Genomic DNA, 17,672 nt, shown 5'->3' with positions numbered 1-17,672 from the left:
CCCTGGTCGGGGAACTAGCTTCCACACACCGCAACGAAGACCGAACATCCATGTGCCACAACTAAGACCCAGAGCAGCCAATAAATAAATATAAACAAACACCGCAAAAGAATAATTCTCCTGAGTTCCACCCAAGAATGCTTTGCACTGCCCCATACTGTTCAAAGCTAAAACCAGAGACCAACTATTTTCAGGGGTTCCCAAACCAAACCAGTTGCCCCTGTTTTTGTACCCCATGCAAGTTACAAAGTCATTTTTACAGTTTTAAGTGACTGCAAAATTAAGAATATTTTGTGACATAAAATGTATTGAATTTCACTTTTCACAGCCGTAAAGTTTGTGTATTAACTGTGGCCACTTTCACTTTACAGTGACAGAGGTGACTAGTTGCCACAGACACCACACAGTCCATGAAGCCAGAATATTTTGTCTCTGCCTCTCTACAAAAAGTGTGCTGGGACTTTGCTAGCAATCTAGTGGCTAAGATTCCATGCTTCCATCCCTGGTCAGAGAACTGAGGTCCCACGTGCCATGTGGCATGGCCAAAAGATTTTTTTTTTTTTATTAAGAAGTTTGACGATATAGATAAGTACTTGGCATCACAGTACTTGGGAAGATGAATCCCCTAGATTTAATAGCAATTGTCCAGATTTCTGAATTCGGTGCACATCAGTGTATATCAAGCTATAGTCTCCTTTACTTCATTTAGACTAACAATCCTATTATATTCAAGTATACTAAGGATATAGGTTAACTTTCATTGACATTGGTACTTGTGTATATCATTTAACCACTGATAATGTCAAAAAATAATCAGTCTCAAAGCTGCCAAGAACAAAGAGCTTTATTTGGGATCTTAAGAATTGTAGTTCAGGAAAGACAGATTTGGGTAAAACTGAAAGAGTCTTCTGAAGAAGGGAAAGCATCATCTCTCCAGAGTCATGCACACTGAATCTGAACTTTGGCTCGAGACTTACTAACCACATGCCCTTGGGCAAGTGAACTAAACTCTGGCTTTGGTGTCCTTATCTGTAAAACAAGTTCACAACTTCAAAAAGCTGTATGACAATTAATTAATTTAAATCTTGAAATGTTTCAGTAGGGCAGGTTGTTACATTGCTAAGCAGGTAGCCTGCACTTATTAGCTCCATCTCCTTTGGGTAAGTGGCATCATTTCTGTGTCTATTTCCTCATTGATAAGATAAGGACCAGGGTGCCTATTTTATAGAGTGTGCGAAGGTGTAATGATTAAATTAAATCACCACAGTACATAAGTGTACCCTCATTAGAAGTTGATTCCCCTTCTTTTTTCTACCTTTGTTTTTAGAAGTGTGTTTTTAAGTCAGAGAATCAAATGTGAATTTTCTCTGTACGGTAGATAATAGTGTATTAATAATAATAGTACTGGGATTATATAAGCAAATTTCCTGTTTTTAGGAAATAGTGAAATATTTAAGGGTAGAAAAGGCATCATGATTGTAATGTATGAAGTAGTTCAGAAAAAATTACATATAATTATATATATATACATATAATTATATATAATTACATATATGATATATAAAAAGAGAGAGAATAATGTTTAAAGAAGCATACTAAAATGATAACATTTAGGGACTCTGAGTGAAAAGTATTTAGGGATTCTTGGTAATGTTTTTACAGCTTTTCAGTATGTCTAAATTTACATCAAAATAAAATGTTTAAAAGAAAAAGTGTGAAACATAACTATTGTGCATGTGGTCAGAAGTTATGTACAGGTCATCTGATCCACTTAAAAATTCTCCTCTTATTGAGATTATTTGTGACAGAAAAGCTCATCATAGTTATGTATCCATGCCTCACTTAAAGTTTTTGTTTGCATGGGATTCTAATTATCTTTTAATGTTTTAACTTTCCAAGGGGTCTTAAGGAGTTTTCTCAAAATTAAGGCCTGGGAAGGTGGGCAGATAAAAAGTGTTTCTGCTATTTTCCTGGACTTCATCAGCATGAGAGTTCTCTTGACCCAACAACAGTGGCCAATATTCAGAGTGGCAGAGTGCTCTAGACCCATTTCAGACACCACGTCTGGCTTCTAGGCTTTCCTCTGTTTCACAGGAAAACAAAGGTACTCGGGAGGCTCTGTAGCCCCACAATCCCTACTAGACTGGACACAAGTGGAATAAGCAGAGAGCAGGTATTCTAGGAACTTTGTGGTCGAGAGCTGAGAGCTGGGATCCTTTAGGTGGAAGGGTTGATGCTCCTTCTAATGCAGGAATCACCAGTTCAAGCACGGTGGCTCAGAAGTGGGCTGGGAGCCCTGGCACAGTAGGAGAGGCCAGATGAGAAAGCTGGCATGTTGCCACCATAAATGACCACCTACTTCTTGCTCACGTCTAAGGAACAATTGACAGACAGGATATTCTGGCTGACAAGTGACTACCATCACAGTTTGGAAAATAGTCTTCACATGTGCTGCATAGGCAAAGTTGGTGGTTGTGAAACGGGCTTGTTAATAACACCCATGCTCTTTACTATTAACCAGTGTCAGTATCATGGCCAATATCATTAGAAAATCAACTGAAATGTGGAGTTTTGCTACTTTTCCTTGAATCTGATTTTTATTGGTATGACTGATGGTGGCATAGCCTGTGCTTGGCATGCAAAAGCACTGCAGAGAGAGCTGCCAAAAGGATATACCCAGCTTGTATTTATTCTTTTATCACAAAGTAGATTTCCAGTAGCCACTGGATAAATAAACCATCAGGATAAGAGCAAGTGTCAATATAGGCACAATGTCCCAATTTGGATATCCATTCTTACCAGCCTAGGTGTGGTTGTTATTGACTTTCAGAGACTAAAGAAAAGATAAAAGTCATCACAGAGGGAGAGAGAAATAAAGATTATTGCAGCTTTATTTGTACCTTCAGAATCTGCCTGCCAATGCAGGAGACTTGGGTTTGATAAGAGCCCCTGGAGAAGGCAATGGCCACCCACACAGTATTCTTGCCTGGGAATCCCATGGATGGAGGAGCCTGATTGGCTACAGTCCATGGGGTCACAAACAGTCGGACATGATTGGATATGCACACACACAGTATCAGTTAGGATTATAGCTCTACTTTCTTGGGATTTAAAAAACGCCCATATTTACATATCAGCAACAAAAGGTTGACTATAATTCTAGAATTCCTAATGCGCTCAAATCAGTAACTGCCACTTGAGAGGACTCAGGCATCTGCATTCAACCAGGGCATGGCTTGAACACTGGTAGAAATAAGCTAGTTAAGTTTCTAGTGCCCATTTTGTTTCCCCAAGGTCCTCCTACATTTTTATTTCCTTTTTTCAGTTTTAATATTTTTATTGAAGTATAATTGATTTACAACATTGTGTTAAACCCTACATTTTCATTCCTTGAATCTGAAGAACAGGAGCAGGAAAGCAGCAGTCCATTAATGTGAAGGAGACATATTATTTCTTTCTTCTTAAAATCCCCACTCCATCCCAGACCAGCCTAGTCTAACTTTGAAAGTCTTGGCTTCCTAGAGTAGAATGTCTAGCCATCCTGGAAATCTCTCAAATCTGTTGATGAAACTTGAGCAATGGACACTAATCAGAGAAACTCCATGATCATGGGAGTTGGGAGTGGGAACTATTCTACAAATTGAAGAAGGTAAAACCCTAGATGCAAAACCACTAATAGCTTATAACCCACCTATGAGGCATCCAGTCACAGAAACTGATATATATGAGAATTTACTAACCACCCAACTCATATGGTCACCTGCATCTCCTCCCTTCTTCTTCTCTTTGAGTCAAGCTAATGAAAGAGACCTGGTAGAGGGCAATTTCTCAGGCTGTTTGTAGGCACACCCACTTCCCATATTATCTTAAGCACTTTTCATGATGCAACTATTATAGACAAGCCCCTAAAACATCAGATTTGGGGAAGACGTAAGTGGAGGAAGACAGCACAGAGATTTACCATGAAAATCTACTCATGCACTTCCAGGTGATGGGGCCAGGACACTGTTGTCCCCTGACCTCTGGGCAGGAAAGGCTCATGGAGAAGGTTACCCAGCTGACAAAGTTTGGGAACCCACCATCCTCACTGGAGGCAACGCTCCATCCTCACTGGAGGCCTTCCTCACGTGTCAGTGTTCCCAGGCTGATGCTTCCTGCCCAGTGGCCCGGTGGCCCTGGCATCGCAAGGCTTCTTGACAATTTTCCTGTGCTATCCCCTCCTCTAGCTTCAGTCTTGGCTTCCTTTTCCATCAAAAGGCAGCATGCAACTCAGCAAGCACCTGTCAATACTGCCATAGGCACCATGGTTGCCAAGACAAACGTCCCACACCCAGTATCTGCATGCCGAGGGCTCTTCCTGTAATAACATGGCCCCATGAACAACCCCAGTGAAACTTACTAAGTGCTATAATTATTCTGTGATGAGGTTTATGCAATCTCAGGAGAGAAAATGACCAAGTTTGCCTAGGGAAGCTGAGATGGCATCCGAGAAAAGATGTTATGTTAGGTGGACCTCAAAGAATGACTCAGAGCTGCAGAAACTCATGGTAGGTGGAGGAAAGGGCACTCCCAAGGTCAAGGATGCCTAAAACAACACTTCTCCCAATCTCTCCAGCCAGGAGAGATTGCCAGAGGCCATCCAGCCATTTAGTGGAAGAGCTGGCATCAAAACCAGTTCCCCTCATGGCCAAGCTGGTGGTCATCTCACCACCCATTCTTGGAGTTGTTCCCTTTAGGATGCAGTCTCTGCTAGGTAAAAACAAGTCTGACAAATGTACCCACATTTTATCTTTAAATTTCAGTTTCTTTTTTTCACACTGTATTATATCTTGAATAATAAAGTTTTCAATTACAATTTAAATTTCTAACTATTCACCACCTTCAAATCATGAGTGAAATTGCCTTTGCTAGAATGTTTCTTGTCTAATCAATGTTTTCAGACAATTTGGAGGATAAATGAACTCAGATTTGAGAAAAAGGCTACCAGCTAGCTGTTGTGACCTCTCAGGAAGAGAGCAAAGATGGGTCATCAGATATTCTTTTTTATGTTAAATTCAAAATAAAATTTTCAGCTCACCATGCAATGCTTTCTGAAGTTTAACCCTTCATCAGTTTAGTTCAATAAGCAGGCTGATTTACCAATTTAGATAAAATTCTTATATCACACTCTGTATAGTCAAATGTGTTAATAGAAGCAAGTTTATAACAGTCCTAAATATGCTAACAATATTCCTCTAACTTAAATCTGAGTTAAATCTGCTCCTCTGTTCTGTGAATGCAAATTACAGCATTTCTCAGTTTGTACATTTTTTTATTCTGTTAAGTGTATCACTTAGAGAAACAAAAATAAAATGCAAGAAGTGTAATTTAAACTTTTTTAGTAGCTACTTCAAAAGTTTAAAAAAATCAGGTAAACTTAATTTCATAATACATCTTATTTGACTCAATATATCCCAAATATTACCATTTGAAAATGTAATCAATAAGTAAAATAGTACTAAACCATACTATATTATTTTTATTGTCTTTGTACTATCTTTAAAAAATAGTGGATATCATACTCTTCCATGCGTGATCAGTTCTTTCAGTCATGTCTGACTCTTGCGACCCCATAGACTGTAGCTGCCAGGCTCCTCTGTCCACGAGGATCCTCCAGAGAAGAATACTGGAGTGGGCTGCCATTTCCTTCTCCAGGGGATCTTCCCAGCCCAGGGATCGAACCCGTGTCTCTTGTGTCTTCTGCATTAGCGGGCAGATTCTTTTACCCTTCCAGCACATGTCAATTCAGACACTAAATTTTCGTTGGTTAAAGTGAAATAAATGTCAAATAATCTGACTAAAACAGTAAAATTGTGTTTAGTAGAGAATATTTTACAGAGCTTCAGTTTTAACATTTAAATTAACTAAAATTAAGTAAAATGCAAAACTCAGCTCTTCCATTGCACTAACCATGTGTAGTTGATGGCTACAATACTGGACAGTATAGATCTAGAACTTAGAGTGATGGCAAGCATAAGACTACGGAGCATTGACACTCTCCGTGAGGCCTGAGGGATTACACATCGTTTGGGGAGAGGGGATGTTAGAATCTCCATCCTGTTCTCCATAATGGCTGTATCAGTGTCTATTCCCACCAACAGTGTAGGAGGGTTCCCTTCTCTCCACACCCTCCCCAGCATTTATTGTTTGTAGATTTTTTTATAAAGGCCATTCTGGGGTGTGGGGCTTCCCATGTGGTACTAGTGGTGAAGAACTCACCTGCCAATGCCCAAGACAGAAGAGATGTGGGTTCATCCTGGGTTCGGGACGATCCCCTGAAGAGTGTGGCAACCCGCTCCAGTATCCTTTCCCGGAGAATCCCGTGGACAGAGGAGCCTGGTGGGCTACAGCCCATGGGGTCACAGAGAGTCAGACAGGACTGAAGCGACGCAGCGCACACACGCGCACGTTCTGGGGTGTGAGGCGGCACCTGAGCGCCGTCTTCCTATCTAATCGGGCTGACGTTGATTTCTGGCTGCGCGGGGTCTCTGTTGCTGCGCAGGCCGCTCTCTGGCCGCCGTGCATGGCCTTTTCATTGCGGTGGTTTCTCCTTGCAGAACACAGGCTCTAGGGTGCTTGGGCTCAGTAGCTGAAGCACATGGGCTCGGTAGTCTTGCCTCCTGGGCTCTAGAGAACAGGTCCAATAGTTGCGGCGCATAGGTTCAGTTGCTCTGCAGCATGTGGGATCTTCCCAGATCAGGGATGAAAACCGTGTCTCCTTCGTTGGCAGTGGTGTTCTTCACCACTGCGTCACCACTGTGCTACAACGAGGGAAGCCCTTATTGTAGTTTTGATTTGCATTTCTCTAATAGTGATGTTGAGCATCTTTTCATGTGCCTTTTGGCCATCTGTATGTATATATATGGAATCTAGAAAAAATAGTACAGGTGAACCTATTTGCAAAGCAAAAATAGAGACATAGACAAAGAGAACAAAAGTGTGGACACCAAGAGGGGAAGGGAGGGAGCAATAATTTGAGAGATTCGCATTGACATATATTCACTACTATGTATAAAATATATAACTAATGAGAACCTACTGTAGAGAGCAGGGGGAAAATAGTAAAAAAGAAATAATAATAAAAAAGAAGAAGAGAGTAAGCTTTTTAAGGTGGTAGGGTCGTAAAAATGTGAACTTTGGAGTTAGACTTGACTGTCTGTTGATTTTTATGTGTTACCACTTCCCACTTCAGTTTTCTTATCTGTAAAGTAATAATACCTGCATTATTGGGCCCTTAAAATTAAATGAGAGAACTTAAATAGTGGGCTTTGAAAATCTAGCACATTCCAAAGGTTCAATAAATTATAGCTTGATTGCATGTATGAAAGTCATGAACTCTGCATTTAGGAGAGGGGAATCTCTGAGGTAGTTAGAATTTAATTATTCATAGGGTGTAGGGTGGGAGGAAAGAAGAATTGTGGCATTTTTATACATTTTATTACATTATAAAACATGTATATGTAGAAAATTGCACCACTCATAAGTATAAAGTTCAGTGGATTGTCACAAACAAACATCCCCACGTAACCAGCACCAAGATCTAGAAACAAAACATCCAGAGCATCTCAAAGCTGTTTGCATGCTTCCAACAAAAGGAACCACTTTTCTGACTTTTAGAACTTCTTTGTTGGCTCAGCGGTAAAGAATCCACCTGCCAGTACAGATGCGGGGTTTCATCCCTGGGTTGGGAGGATCCCCTGGAAGAGGAAATGGTAACCTACTCTAGCATTCTTGCCTGGGAAATCCCATGGACAGATGAGCTGTGGTCCATGGAGCCAGACATGACTTGGCAACTAAACAACAACAGCAAATACCTGACTCCTAACACTGGCACTATCGGTTGTTCTTGTCTGTTTGTAAACTATAAATGGATTCATACAATATGCATGTGTACATATCTGACTTTTTTCACTCAACCACATATTTGTGACGTTTTCCATGTTGTTGCATGGGACATTAGTTTGCTTTTTCCTCATCGCTGTGCTGAATTCTGCTATATAAACACCCCCACAGTGTAATGATCCCTTCTACAGTGGAGGAGTACTTGACTTGCTTCTATAACGAGTCTGTGGCCAACAGACTGGCCATGAGCACTCTTATATGTGTCTTTTGATGATGGGTAAGCATTGGAACTTGAGTTTTCAATCTTCAACTTATTGAGAACAGGAGACTCATCCACCCTATCATTTCATGTGCAGGAACCTTGGATAAGCATAAAGAGCTGGAGGATCTCGTGGCTAAGTTCCTGAATGTGGAAGATGCTATGGTATTCGGGATGGGATTTGCGACAAACTCAATGAATATCCCTGCACTCGTTGGAAAGGTGAGTCTCTGTTAACATAGTTGTCTTCTGCTGTGTTGTTCCTGAGACAATCTAAGTAGATCCCCTGTTAGAGGTATAGCTGAGAAGTTTGTTTCCTTAGGATTGGATATTCAACTTTTTGAATATATGTGCTATTACCAACCAGGGTCCTTTCCTAGTCAATAGAAATTGATGAGACCAGACAAGAGATCAAGGCAAGGCTTTGTTGGTGCCCCAGGAGCAAATATAAGTAAGAGTTTCCCTTACTTTCCCACTCCCTGAAGGGGGACAATCTGGTTTCTTACATGGGGTGAGGATAGAGGTGGGTCCAGAGGTCAGGCCGAAGGGATGGCTTAGGTGGTTTGCCCACCCCTTTGGTGGTGTTGTGTGCAGGGGGCATGTGCAGTACCCTGGTTTTGCTCCCAACACCCTGGTTTTTCTCCTGACTCTTCAGAAGTGGCAGTTGGGCTTGCATTTTGTTGTCCGTAATTTGCAGTGTACGCATGCAGCTATTTTTAGTCCCACAAAAATAGTTTCTTTGTACTTTGTTGCTCGAGAACACAGAGAGGTTTGTCTAGGTGCAAGCTCTGCAGCAGAGGGTCCCAGGTCCAGGTCCCAGCCTGCGTCAGCCCCAGCTGAGCCCAGCAAGTGTCTTCATCATGATACTTCAGGTATAGGATCTCAGCCCTAGATGTGAGTCAAAATTCCTCTTCAGTGACAGTTTAGCAAGATCAAGTAAATTTCTAAACTCCTGAGTCACCATGTTCAATGTAGCAAATGATTGTTAGGCATTTATTTTGACAAAACATTTTGCTTGTGTAATTCACTTTTTTATTCACTCAGTAAGTCACTTATTGAGAATCTGCTGTGTCCTCTATTGAGGCAAGATGTAGGGCATACAAAGGTACACAAGACCTTTGTCCTGTAAATTCATGCAGTTTACAGTCTAATGGGGTATAGTGTCCAACTCTATGCGATTGTATGAACCATAGCCCACCAGGCTCCTCTGTCCACGGAATTCTCCAAGCAAGAATACTGGAGTGGGTTGCCATGCCCTCCTACAAGGGATCTTCCCAATCCAGGGATCAAACCCGCATCTCTTATGTCTCCTGCATTGGCAGGTGGGTTATTTACCACTAGTGCCACCTTAGGATAAATTTTACAGAAAAAGTGTGCCCATAAATGGGGAGGGACAAAATAATTCTTTCAAGAAAGCCTGGAATGCCTATGCAAAGAAGGTCACAGGAGAACAGAATCTGGTACTTATCTGTGTAGATAAGTAAGTTATTTCCTTAAGAGAAGGAAGTGGAAGTATCATGTGTAAAGCACTGAAGTTTGAAAGAATTAGAACAGAAGAGGGTGGATGAAGAAGAAATCAGAATGAAGACAGGAACCAAATTGTAAAGAACTTTGCAGCATAAATGATGCTAGAGTGTTGGAAATTCTGGAGAAAAATGGAGAGTTGGTTGCTTTGTTTTCAGTAAGCAAGTGCCATACTCAAATTTCTGTTTTTAAAAATCTGACTCATGGCAACTAATATAATGCAATATATAATCTGTGATTGGATTCTGCAATGAAAAAACAAAAAAGAAGGAAATGAAGCCCCGACAAAAGGCATCAAGACATTTTTAGGACCGTTGGCAAAGTTTGACTTTGAACTATATATTAAGTGATGACTCCTTGTGACCCCACGGACTATAGCCCATAGGATCCTCTGTCCATGGAATTCTCCAGGCAAGAGTACTGGAGTGAGTAGCCATTCCCTTCTCCAGCAGATCTTCCCAACCCAGTAATCAAACCCTGGTCTCCTGCATTGCAGTCAGATTCTTTACCATCTGAGCCACCAGGGAAGCCCATTTTAGGTGACAGCATTGTAGTAATGTTTAATTATGATCACTGCATCGTGATCGTGTAGAATGTCCTTTTTCCTAGTAGGTACATGCTAAAGAATTTGAGAGTGAGATATCATGATTTACAACTCTCATATGTTCACCAAAAAATTACAAACACACACACAATGTCTGAAGTATGGAGATGTGAGAATTTTGCTCGCTTTGGCCTCGAAAACTTAAAATGTATCATGTGTGAAATTTCTAAAATATAAGGAAGAACTCAAAGACTCTGGATGGCCACAAAGGAAAAAATGCTTTTTTTTTTTCATGTCCCTGCATTTTGAATATGGTCGGGCAATTTCATAATTTAGAAATATTTAAATTAATAAAGAAAAATAGTTTATAAACATTAATTGATAAGCAGTAAATTAGACTGACCTTCTCTCCCAACCTCAGACTGAATTGCCATCCATGCTTTTCCAGATGCAGTTTTTAACTGTAAAGCAGTGATGCTTCTGTCTACATGGATATTACTATAATGTGGAATGAGAATCATAAAACAAGAGCTTGAAATGTCTTGCAGGAAAAAAAAAAAATGAGTGAACAACCCTGCCTTCTAGTCACAGTGCTTCAAAACCATTTCAAATAATCCAGCCTGGAATTGGAAAATCCCAGCAAACCCACACCCCACACAAAAGTATATTCATTTTCCTGCCAACCATCAATCCTGTAGCATAAAAATAATTCAGAAAGATGTTACTTCCTTAAGAGGATCCCCATCTCTATCAGTTAATTGCTCTTGAGGATTTTATCCATGCAAACACGTAAACCCATTTAAACTCTTGGCCTTTTAAAATTAAAGAGGGCTGTGGGAATCCATGTTACAGGTCTTGAAGTGAGGTCCTATCCCCACGTGTTTCTTCCCCTTTATTTTATTTATTGGCCTGTGATCCATGTGCTTGCTTTCTATACAGGGATGCCTCATTTTAAGCGATGAGTTAAACCATGCATCTCTAGTGCTTGGGGCCCGACTCTCAGGCGCGACCATAAGGATCTTCAAACACAACAGTGAGTATCAATGATTTTATCGAAGAGGTACCCCTTGCTCCTACAAAAGTAAAGATTATTGATGCGGCTCTGTCCTTGCTCTTCAAACTGGGAGCTTAGCTAATGAAACACAGTTATGTTTATATTCGCTACTGGCTTGTTAACCTCCGGTGACCTGGAACAAATGGTTGAACTGCATTAAACACCCAGATTGCTAAGTGTAACCCAAACATATTAGCGTCACTGTCATTAATAGTCTTGCTGAAGCTATGGCAGAGCTCTTAGAGTGCATACAATTATCAGAAGTGTAAAATTGCCTCCTTTTTTGTAACTCTCCCTTGGGAAAGTTTGGAGACTTGTTTGTTTGTTTGTTTGTTTGTGGTTTAGTTTTTTTATCAAAGTATAATTGATTTAAAATGTTATATAAACTTATCATTTATATTGTTAATTTCTGCTGTACGGCAAAGTGACTCAGAAATGGCTCAGTGGTAAAGAATACTCCTGCCAATGCAGGAGACACAGGAGACATGGGTACAATCCCTGGGTTGGGAAGATCCCCTGGAGGAGGAACTGGCAACCACTTCAGTAGTCTTGTTGGAAAATCCCAAGGACAGAGGGGCCTGGTGGGCTGCAGTCCATAGGGTTGCAAAGAATCACACATGACTGAGCATCCGTGCAGTCATGCATATGGTTTATCTCAGGGTGTTGAGTACAGTCCTATACAGGAGGACCTTGTTGTTTATCCATTCTGTATGTAACAGTTTGCATGTACTAAAATTCCAGTTCTCCCCTCCCCGGTCCACCCTCTGTGAGTCTATCTCTGTTTGATAGGTAGGTTCAGTTGTGTCATGTTTTACTTAATTTTTTATTGAGTCTTGTTGATTTACAATGTTGTGCCAATCTGCTACACAGCAACATGGCTCAGATATACACATCTATACTTTTTTTTAATGTTCTTTTCCATTATGGTTTATCACAGGATATTGAATATAGATCCTCGTGCTATACAGTAGGACCTTGTTTATCCATTCTAAATGTGATAGTCTCCCTTGAAGATTCTACAAAGATGAAGACGATCGGTAGATAGGGTGATAAGACAGATGGGACGTGTTCATAGCAACCACAAGCACGGTACACAGCCTGTGCTGTGCTGTGCCTAGTCGCTCAGTCGTGTCCTGCTCTTTGTGACCCCCTGGACTGTAGCCCGCCAGGCTCCCCTGTCCATGGGATTCTCCAGGCAAGAATACTGGAGTGGGTTGCCATGCCCTCCTCCAGGGGGTCTTCCCAACCCAGGGATTGAACCCAGATCTCCAGCATGGCAGGCAAATTCTTTACCATCTGAGCCACCAGGGAAGCCCAAGACTACTGGAGTGGGTAGCCTGTCCCTTCTCCAGGGGATCTGCCTGACCGAGTAATTGAACTGGGGTCTCTTGCCTTGCAGGCAGATTCTCTACCAGCTAAGCTACCAGGAAAGCCCAGTATACAGCTTACATAAATTTACAACCATTGATTTGGTTTTTTTTTTTTTCCTAAGTATAGGTTTTGACCCAAGCATTTGTGTTCTTGTTTTATAGCCTACTATAATGTGGTCCTAGGCAAATTACTTAACCTTCTTAGATTGTTATTTAGTAATTCCAAAAATAACCTCTATTATGATGCCTGATTCATGGTATGAAACTAATCTCTATTATGATGCCTGGTTCACAGTATGTTGGAAAAGGAATATAAAATGCCTGGTAATAGAAGCTTAGCACAATGCCTGGTAATAGAAGCTACTGAGTTGTTTGTACCTGCTGTGTTATTAGATGCATCTAGTAAAAGGTACCTGGGGGTTCTGTGTAATATTCTTATTCTTGCAAATATTTTGTTAAGTTTGAAATTATCTTCAAACAAAATTGTAATTTCTTAGTCCTTTGGCAAAATTACAATTGAAGAATTTCAATTTATCTTCCAATTTTACAAAGCTCTTAAAACATTCAGTAATTTATTCTTCATGCTTTCTCTTTGGGCCCCAAACAATAGATAACAGTTCTCATTTATATCTTTTAATAAATGCTCACTGTGGTTATTTTACACAAGCAACTAGCATTTACTGAGAATTTACACTGCACCAGATGCTGAGTTGATGATCTTTCCTTATGTTCTTATTTAACCCTGTGGATAGCCCCATGAGGTCAGTACTAGTTTACAGATGAATTGATTCAGGCTCCACAACAGGTTGCTTAATACCTGTCTAAGATCAGTGCTGCACTCAATATGCCAGCAAACCTGGAAAAGTCAGTAGTGGCCACAGGACTGGAAAAGGTCAGTTTTCATTCCAATCCCAAAGAAAGGTAATGCTGAAGAATCTTCAAACTACTGCACAATTGCACTCATCTCACACGCTAGTAAAGTAATGCTCAAAATTCTCCAAGCCAGGCTTCAACAGTACATGAACCATGAATTTCCAGATGTTCAAACTGGATTTAGAAAAGGCAGAGGAACCAGAGATCAAATTGCCAACATCCACTGGATCATCAAAAAAGCAAGAGAGTTCCAGATAAACATCTACTTTTGCTTTATTGACTATGTCAAAGCCTTTGACTGTGTGGATCACAATAAACTGTGGAAAATCCTTAAAGAGATGAGAATACCAGAACACCTGACCTGTCTCCTGAGAAATCTGTATGCAGGCCAGGAAGCAACAGTTAGAACTGGACATGTAACAGCAGACTGGTTCCAAATTGGGAAAGGAGTATGTCAAAGTTATATATTGTCACCCTGCTTATTTAACTTATGTGCAGAGTACATCATGTGAAATGCTGGACTGGATGAAACACAAGCTGGAATCAAGATTGCTGGGAGAAATATCAATAACCTCAGATACGCAGATGACACCACCCTTATGGCAAAAAGCAAAGAAGAACTAAAGAGCCTTCTGATGAAAGGGAAAGAGAAGAGTGAAAAAGTTGGCTTAAAACTCAACATTCAGAAAACTAAGATCATGGCATCCAGTCCCATGGATTGCCATGGCATCCAGTCATGGCAAATAAATGGGGGAACAGTGAGAACCGTGAGAGACTTTATTTTGGGAGCTCCAAAATCACTGCAGATGGTGACTGCAGCCATGAAATTAAAAGATGCTTTTCCTTGAAGAAAAGTTATGACCCACCTAGACAGCATATTAAAAAGCAGAGACATTAATTTGCCAGCTAAGGTCCATCTAGTCAAAGCTATGGTTTTTTCTAGTAGTCATGTATGGATGTGAGAGTTGGACTGTGAAGAAAGCTGAGCACTGTAGAATTGATGCTTTGGAACTGTGGTGTTGGAGAAGACTCTTGAGAGTCCTTTGGACTGCAAGGAGATCAAACCAGTCCATCCTAAAGGAAATCAGTCCTGAATATTTATTGGAAGGACTGACGCTGAAGCTGAAACTCCAATACTTTGACCACCTGATGCGAAGACCTGTCTCATTTGACAAGACCCTGATGCTGGGAAAGATTGAAGGTGGGAGGAGAAGGGGACAACAGAGGATGAGATGGTTGGACGGCATCACTGACTCAATGGACATGAGTTTGAGTACTCTGGGAGTTGGTGATGGACAGGGAGGCCTGGCTTGCTGCAGTCCATGGGGTCACAAAGAGATGGACATGACTGAGTACTAAACTGAACTGAACTGAACTGAAGACCCATTTCAGGGTTTTAACCTCCGGAACTGTAAGATAGCAAATTTGTGCTATGTTAAAGCCATAGATTTGTGCTAATTTCTTACAGTAGAAAACTAATAGACTTTCAGATACATAAATCATTTGTTCTCACTCACTAATGTACTCAACCCAACTTTTACCCATAAAGAATTCTCCCTGCTGCTGTATTTACATCAGAACACAACCACCTTTGAGATCAGGGCTAGCTTCAGTGTCCTTAGAACAACTTCTCATTTGAGATGTTCCAGAAATGAGATGGCATAGGGAGGGGAAAATAATTCAGTTTAGCCACAGTAGGTAAGGTGTCAGTAGCTGCTGGCTGTCTTTATTGCTGGATAAGCACTTGGATCACAAATGTGGGCAATTACTGTCCGCCCTCCATTTCTGTGTGTTCCACATCCACCCGATTCAACCATCCACAGACCGGAAATATTTGAGAAAAAAAACTTCCAGAAAGTTACAAAAAGCAAAACTTTAATTTATCCTGGGGTAATCCTAAATGCCTCAGTAAACAATGATACTTTAATCCTTAGTAGGTATAAGTGCTGATTGGAATAAGGTAGAGATTTTTCAGAGAATCTGCCGAAGATGCAAAGTTGCCTTCCTGTGTGTGTAAGAGGTGTGCAACCAGGCCAGATAGGAGCTAATAACTTGTGAGATGGATTTTAAGAATGGCCATCTTCATGATGTATTTAAAGTGGTGAAAGAGAAGAACCCGCAACCAATAATAGTCTACACAGCAATCTCATTCAGACTGGAGGAGAAATCAAAAGCTTTCCAGACACGCAGAAGTTGAGAGAATTCAGCACCACCAAACCAGCTTTAGAACAAATGCTAAAGGAACTTCTCTAGGCAGGAAACATAAGAGAAGGAAAGGACCTACACAAAATAAACCCAGAACAATTAAGAAAGTGGTGGTAGGATCATACACGTCAATAATTACCTGAACTGTAAATGGGTTAAATGTACTAAGCAAAAGACATGGAATGACTGGGTGGATTGAGAACACATGCATGCGTGCACTTCTACTTACCACATCACTCTACCTAACCCCCCAAATTGTGTGTAATTATTTTATATTGCTAGGTTAATCGTATTTCTGTTATGGCTTGCAATTGTAATTATCTTTTATTTTTTGTCTGGCTACTGATTGTGAAAACTGATAAACATCTTTACTGTTGTGATTATGTAACTATTATTCACTTAATATCATGGTATCATGATTGGTCAACAAAAAATGATAGAATTCTATATCACTAAAACTACTATTTAATAGGAAAAGAAAAGTTCTTCCTCTCTGATCCCTGTCTGATGGGCACATTCCAAGGCTTTGAGGAAGAAATGGAAGGCTTATTTGTCAAAACTGAAGGTGGCTTCAAGAAAAGAGGAAAATGTAGCACTTCAGGAGCAAAAAAAAAAAAAAGAAAGAAACTATCTTAAAATATCAATAATGTCACACAAATAAAATTAAATGTAGCTGAGACAAATGTAAAATCCTACATTTAGGCTCAAAGAGTTTACTGCAGTATGAGAAAGAACTCAATAGTGGTTTGTGTGGGGAAACAGTATTTTTGTTAACTGGGTGACATGATCGCTGAACAAGAAAACCTGACTGATACAATTCTTTATTGGAAAGAGGAAAGAACTGAACGCGTAAATAAAGTCTGACTCATTGGGAAAAAGAATGGCCACCTAAGCTGGATCGTTCGTAAGCATCAGGACAACGGGATGTCATACAACCACACGCGTTCCACTTTCTTGGACTTCGCTCTATCTGTGTCCTCTGCTTACATTTAAGGATACTTTCCTGACCTTGGAGGGAGAAGAGGTCCTATTTTTATGTAGATTAATACCAAAGGATTCTTGCTTATTATTTAGAGTAACTATAAATTCATCAGAATTCCTGTCCTTGAATTTTTGTATTCTGTATGGGAAAAAAATATACCTGAATAGTTAAGACTATTCAGACTGTCATAATAAATGTTGAATCCTATGTGACTGGGTTTGACCAATAACTTTGAGCTACTCATCATTTCCCTGCCTGCCTGCTAAGTCACCCAGGTGGAGTCCAACTCTGCGACCCCATGGACTGTAGCCCGCCAGGTTCCTCTGTCCATGGGATTCTCTAGGCAAGAATCCTGGAGTGGGTTGCCACGCACTCCTCTAGGGGATCTTCCTGACACAGGGACTGAACCTGTGTTTCTTCTGTCTCTTGCATCGACAGGCAGGTTCTTTCACTACTAGCGCCGCCTGGGAAGCCCCCATCCTTTCTCTAATCCCCCAAATCAGCATGAGGAACCAAAAAGACTAAAAGAAGGAAAGTTCTGAAAGGAAGGCAATACTCTCTAAGGAAAAGTAAACAACGCGTAAGTCTATTTTTAGCAGAATCTATCACCAGGGATTAGCTCTTCCTAGATAGCAGGTGTGGACAGTTACTGTCAGCCCTCCATTTCTACCTGTTCCACAGTCATCAGATTCAACCAACCACAGACTGAAATTATTCAGGAAACCATTTTCCAGAAAGTTACAAAAAGCAAAACTTGGACTCCCTGGGGGTTCAGTGGTTAGAAATCCGCCTGCCAATGCAGGGGACACAGTTCAATCCCTGGTCCTGGAAGATCCAACATGCGGAGGAGCAACAAAGCCCATGTTCCGCAAGAGAAGCCAGCACGATGAGACGCCTGAGCTGCAGCTAGAGAGTGGCTCCTGCTTGCCACTGAGAAGGTCCATGCACAGCAAAGAAGGCCTTGCATAGTTAAACAATAA

The 17,672-nt window shown here is 40.8% G+C and overlaps 1 protein-coding gene across 2 annotated transcripts in view; it reads left to right on the top strand.

Moving 5' to 3' along the window:
* SPTLC3 (serine palmitoyltransferase long chain base subunit 3) overlaps positions 1-17,672 on the top strand; it is a 166,784-nt gene that overhangs the window by 84,280 nt on the left and 64,832 nt on the right. For both annotated transcript variants that reach the window (XM_043479501.1, XM_043479500.1), the window contains 2 exons: positions 8,238-8,362; positions 11,148-11,241. In XM_043479501.1, the coding sequence (XP_043335436.1) occupies positions 8,238-8,362; positions 11,148-11,241 (219 nt within the window). The remainder of the gene's footprint in view (positions 1-8,237; positions 8,363-11,147; positions 11,242-17,672) is intronic.

The sequence above is a fragment of the Cervus canadensis genome, chromosome 10 (assembly GCF_019320065.1).
Source record: "Cervus canadensis isolate Bull #8, Minnesota chromosome 10, ASM1932006v1, whole genome shotgun sequence".
In the NCBI taxonomy this organism is placed as follows: Eukaryota; Metazoa; Chordata; class Mammalia; order Artiodactyla; family Cervidae; genus Cervus; species Cervus canadensis.
This window is presented reverse-complemented; position numbering and strand designations above follow the sequence as displayed.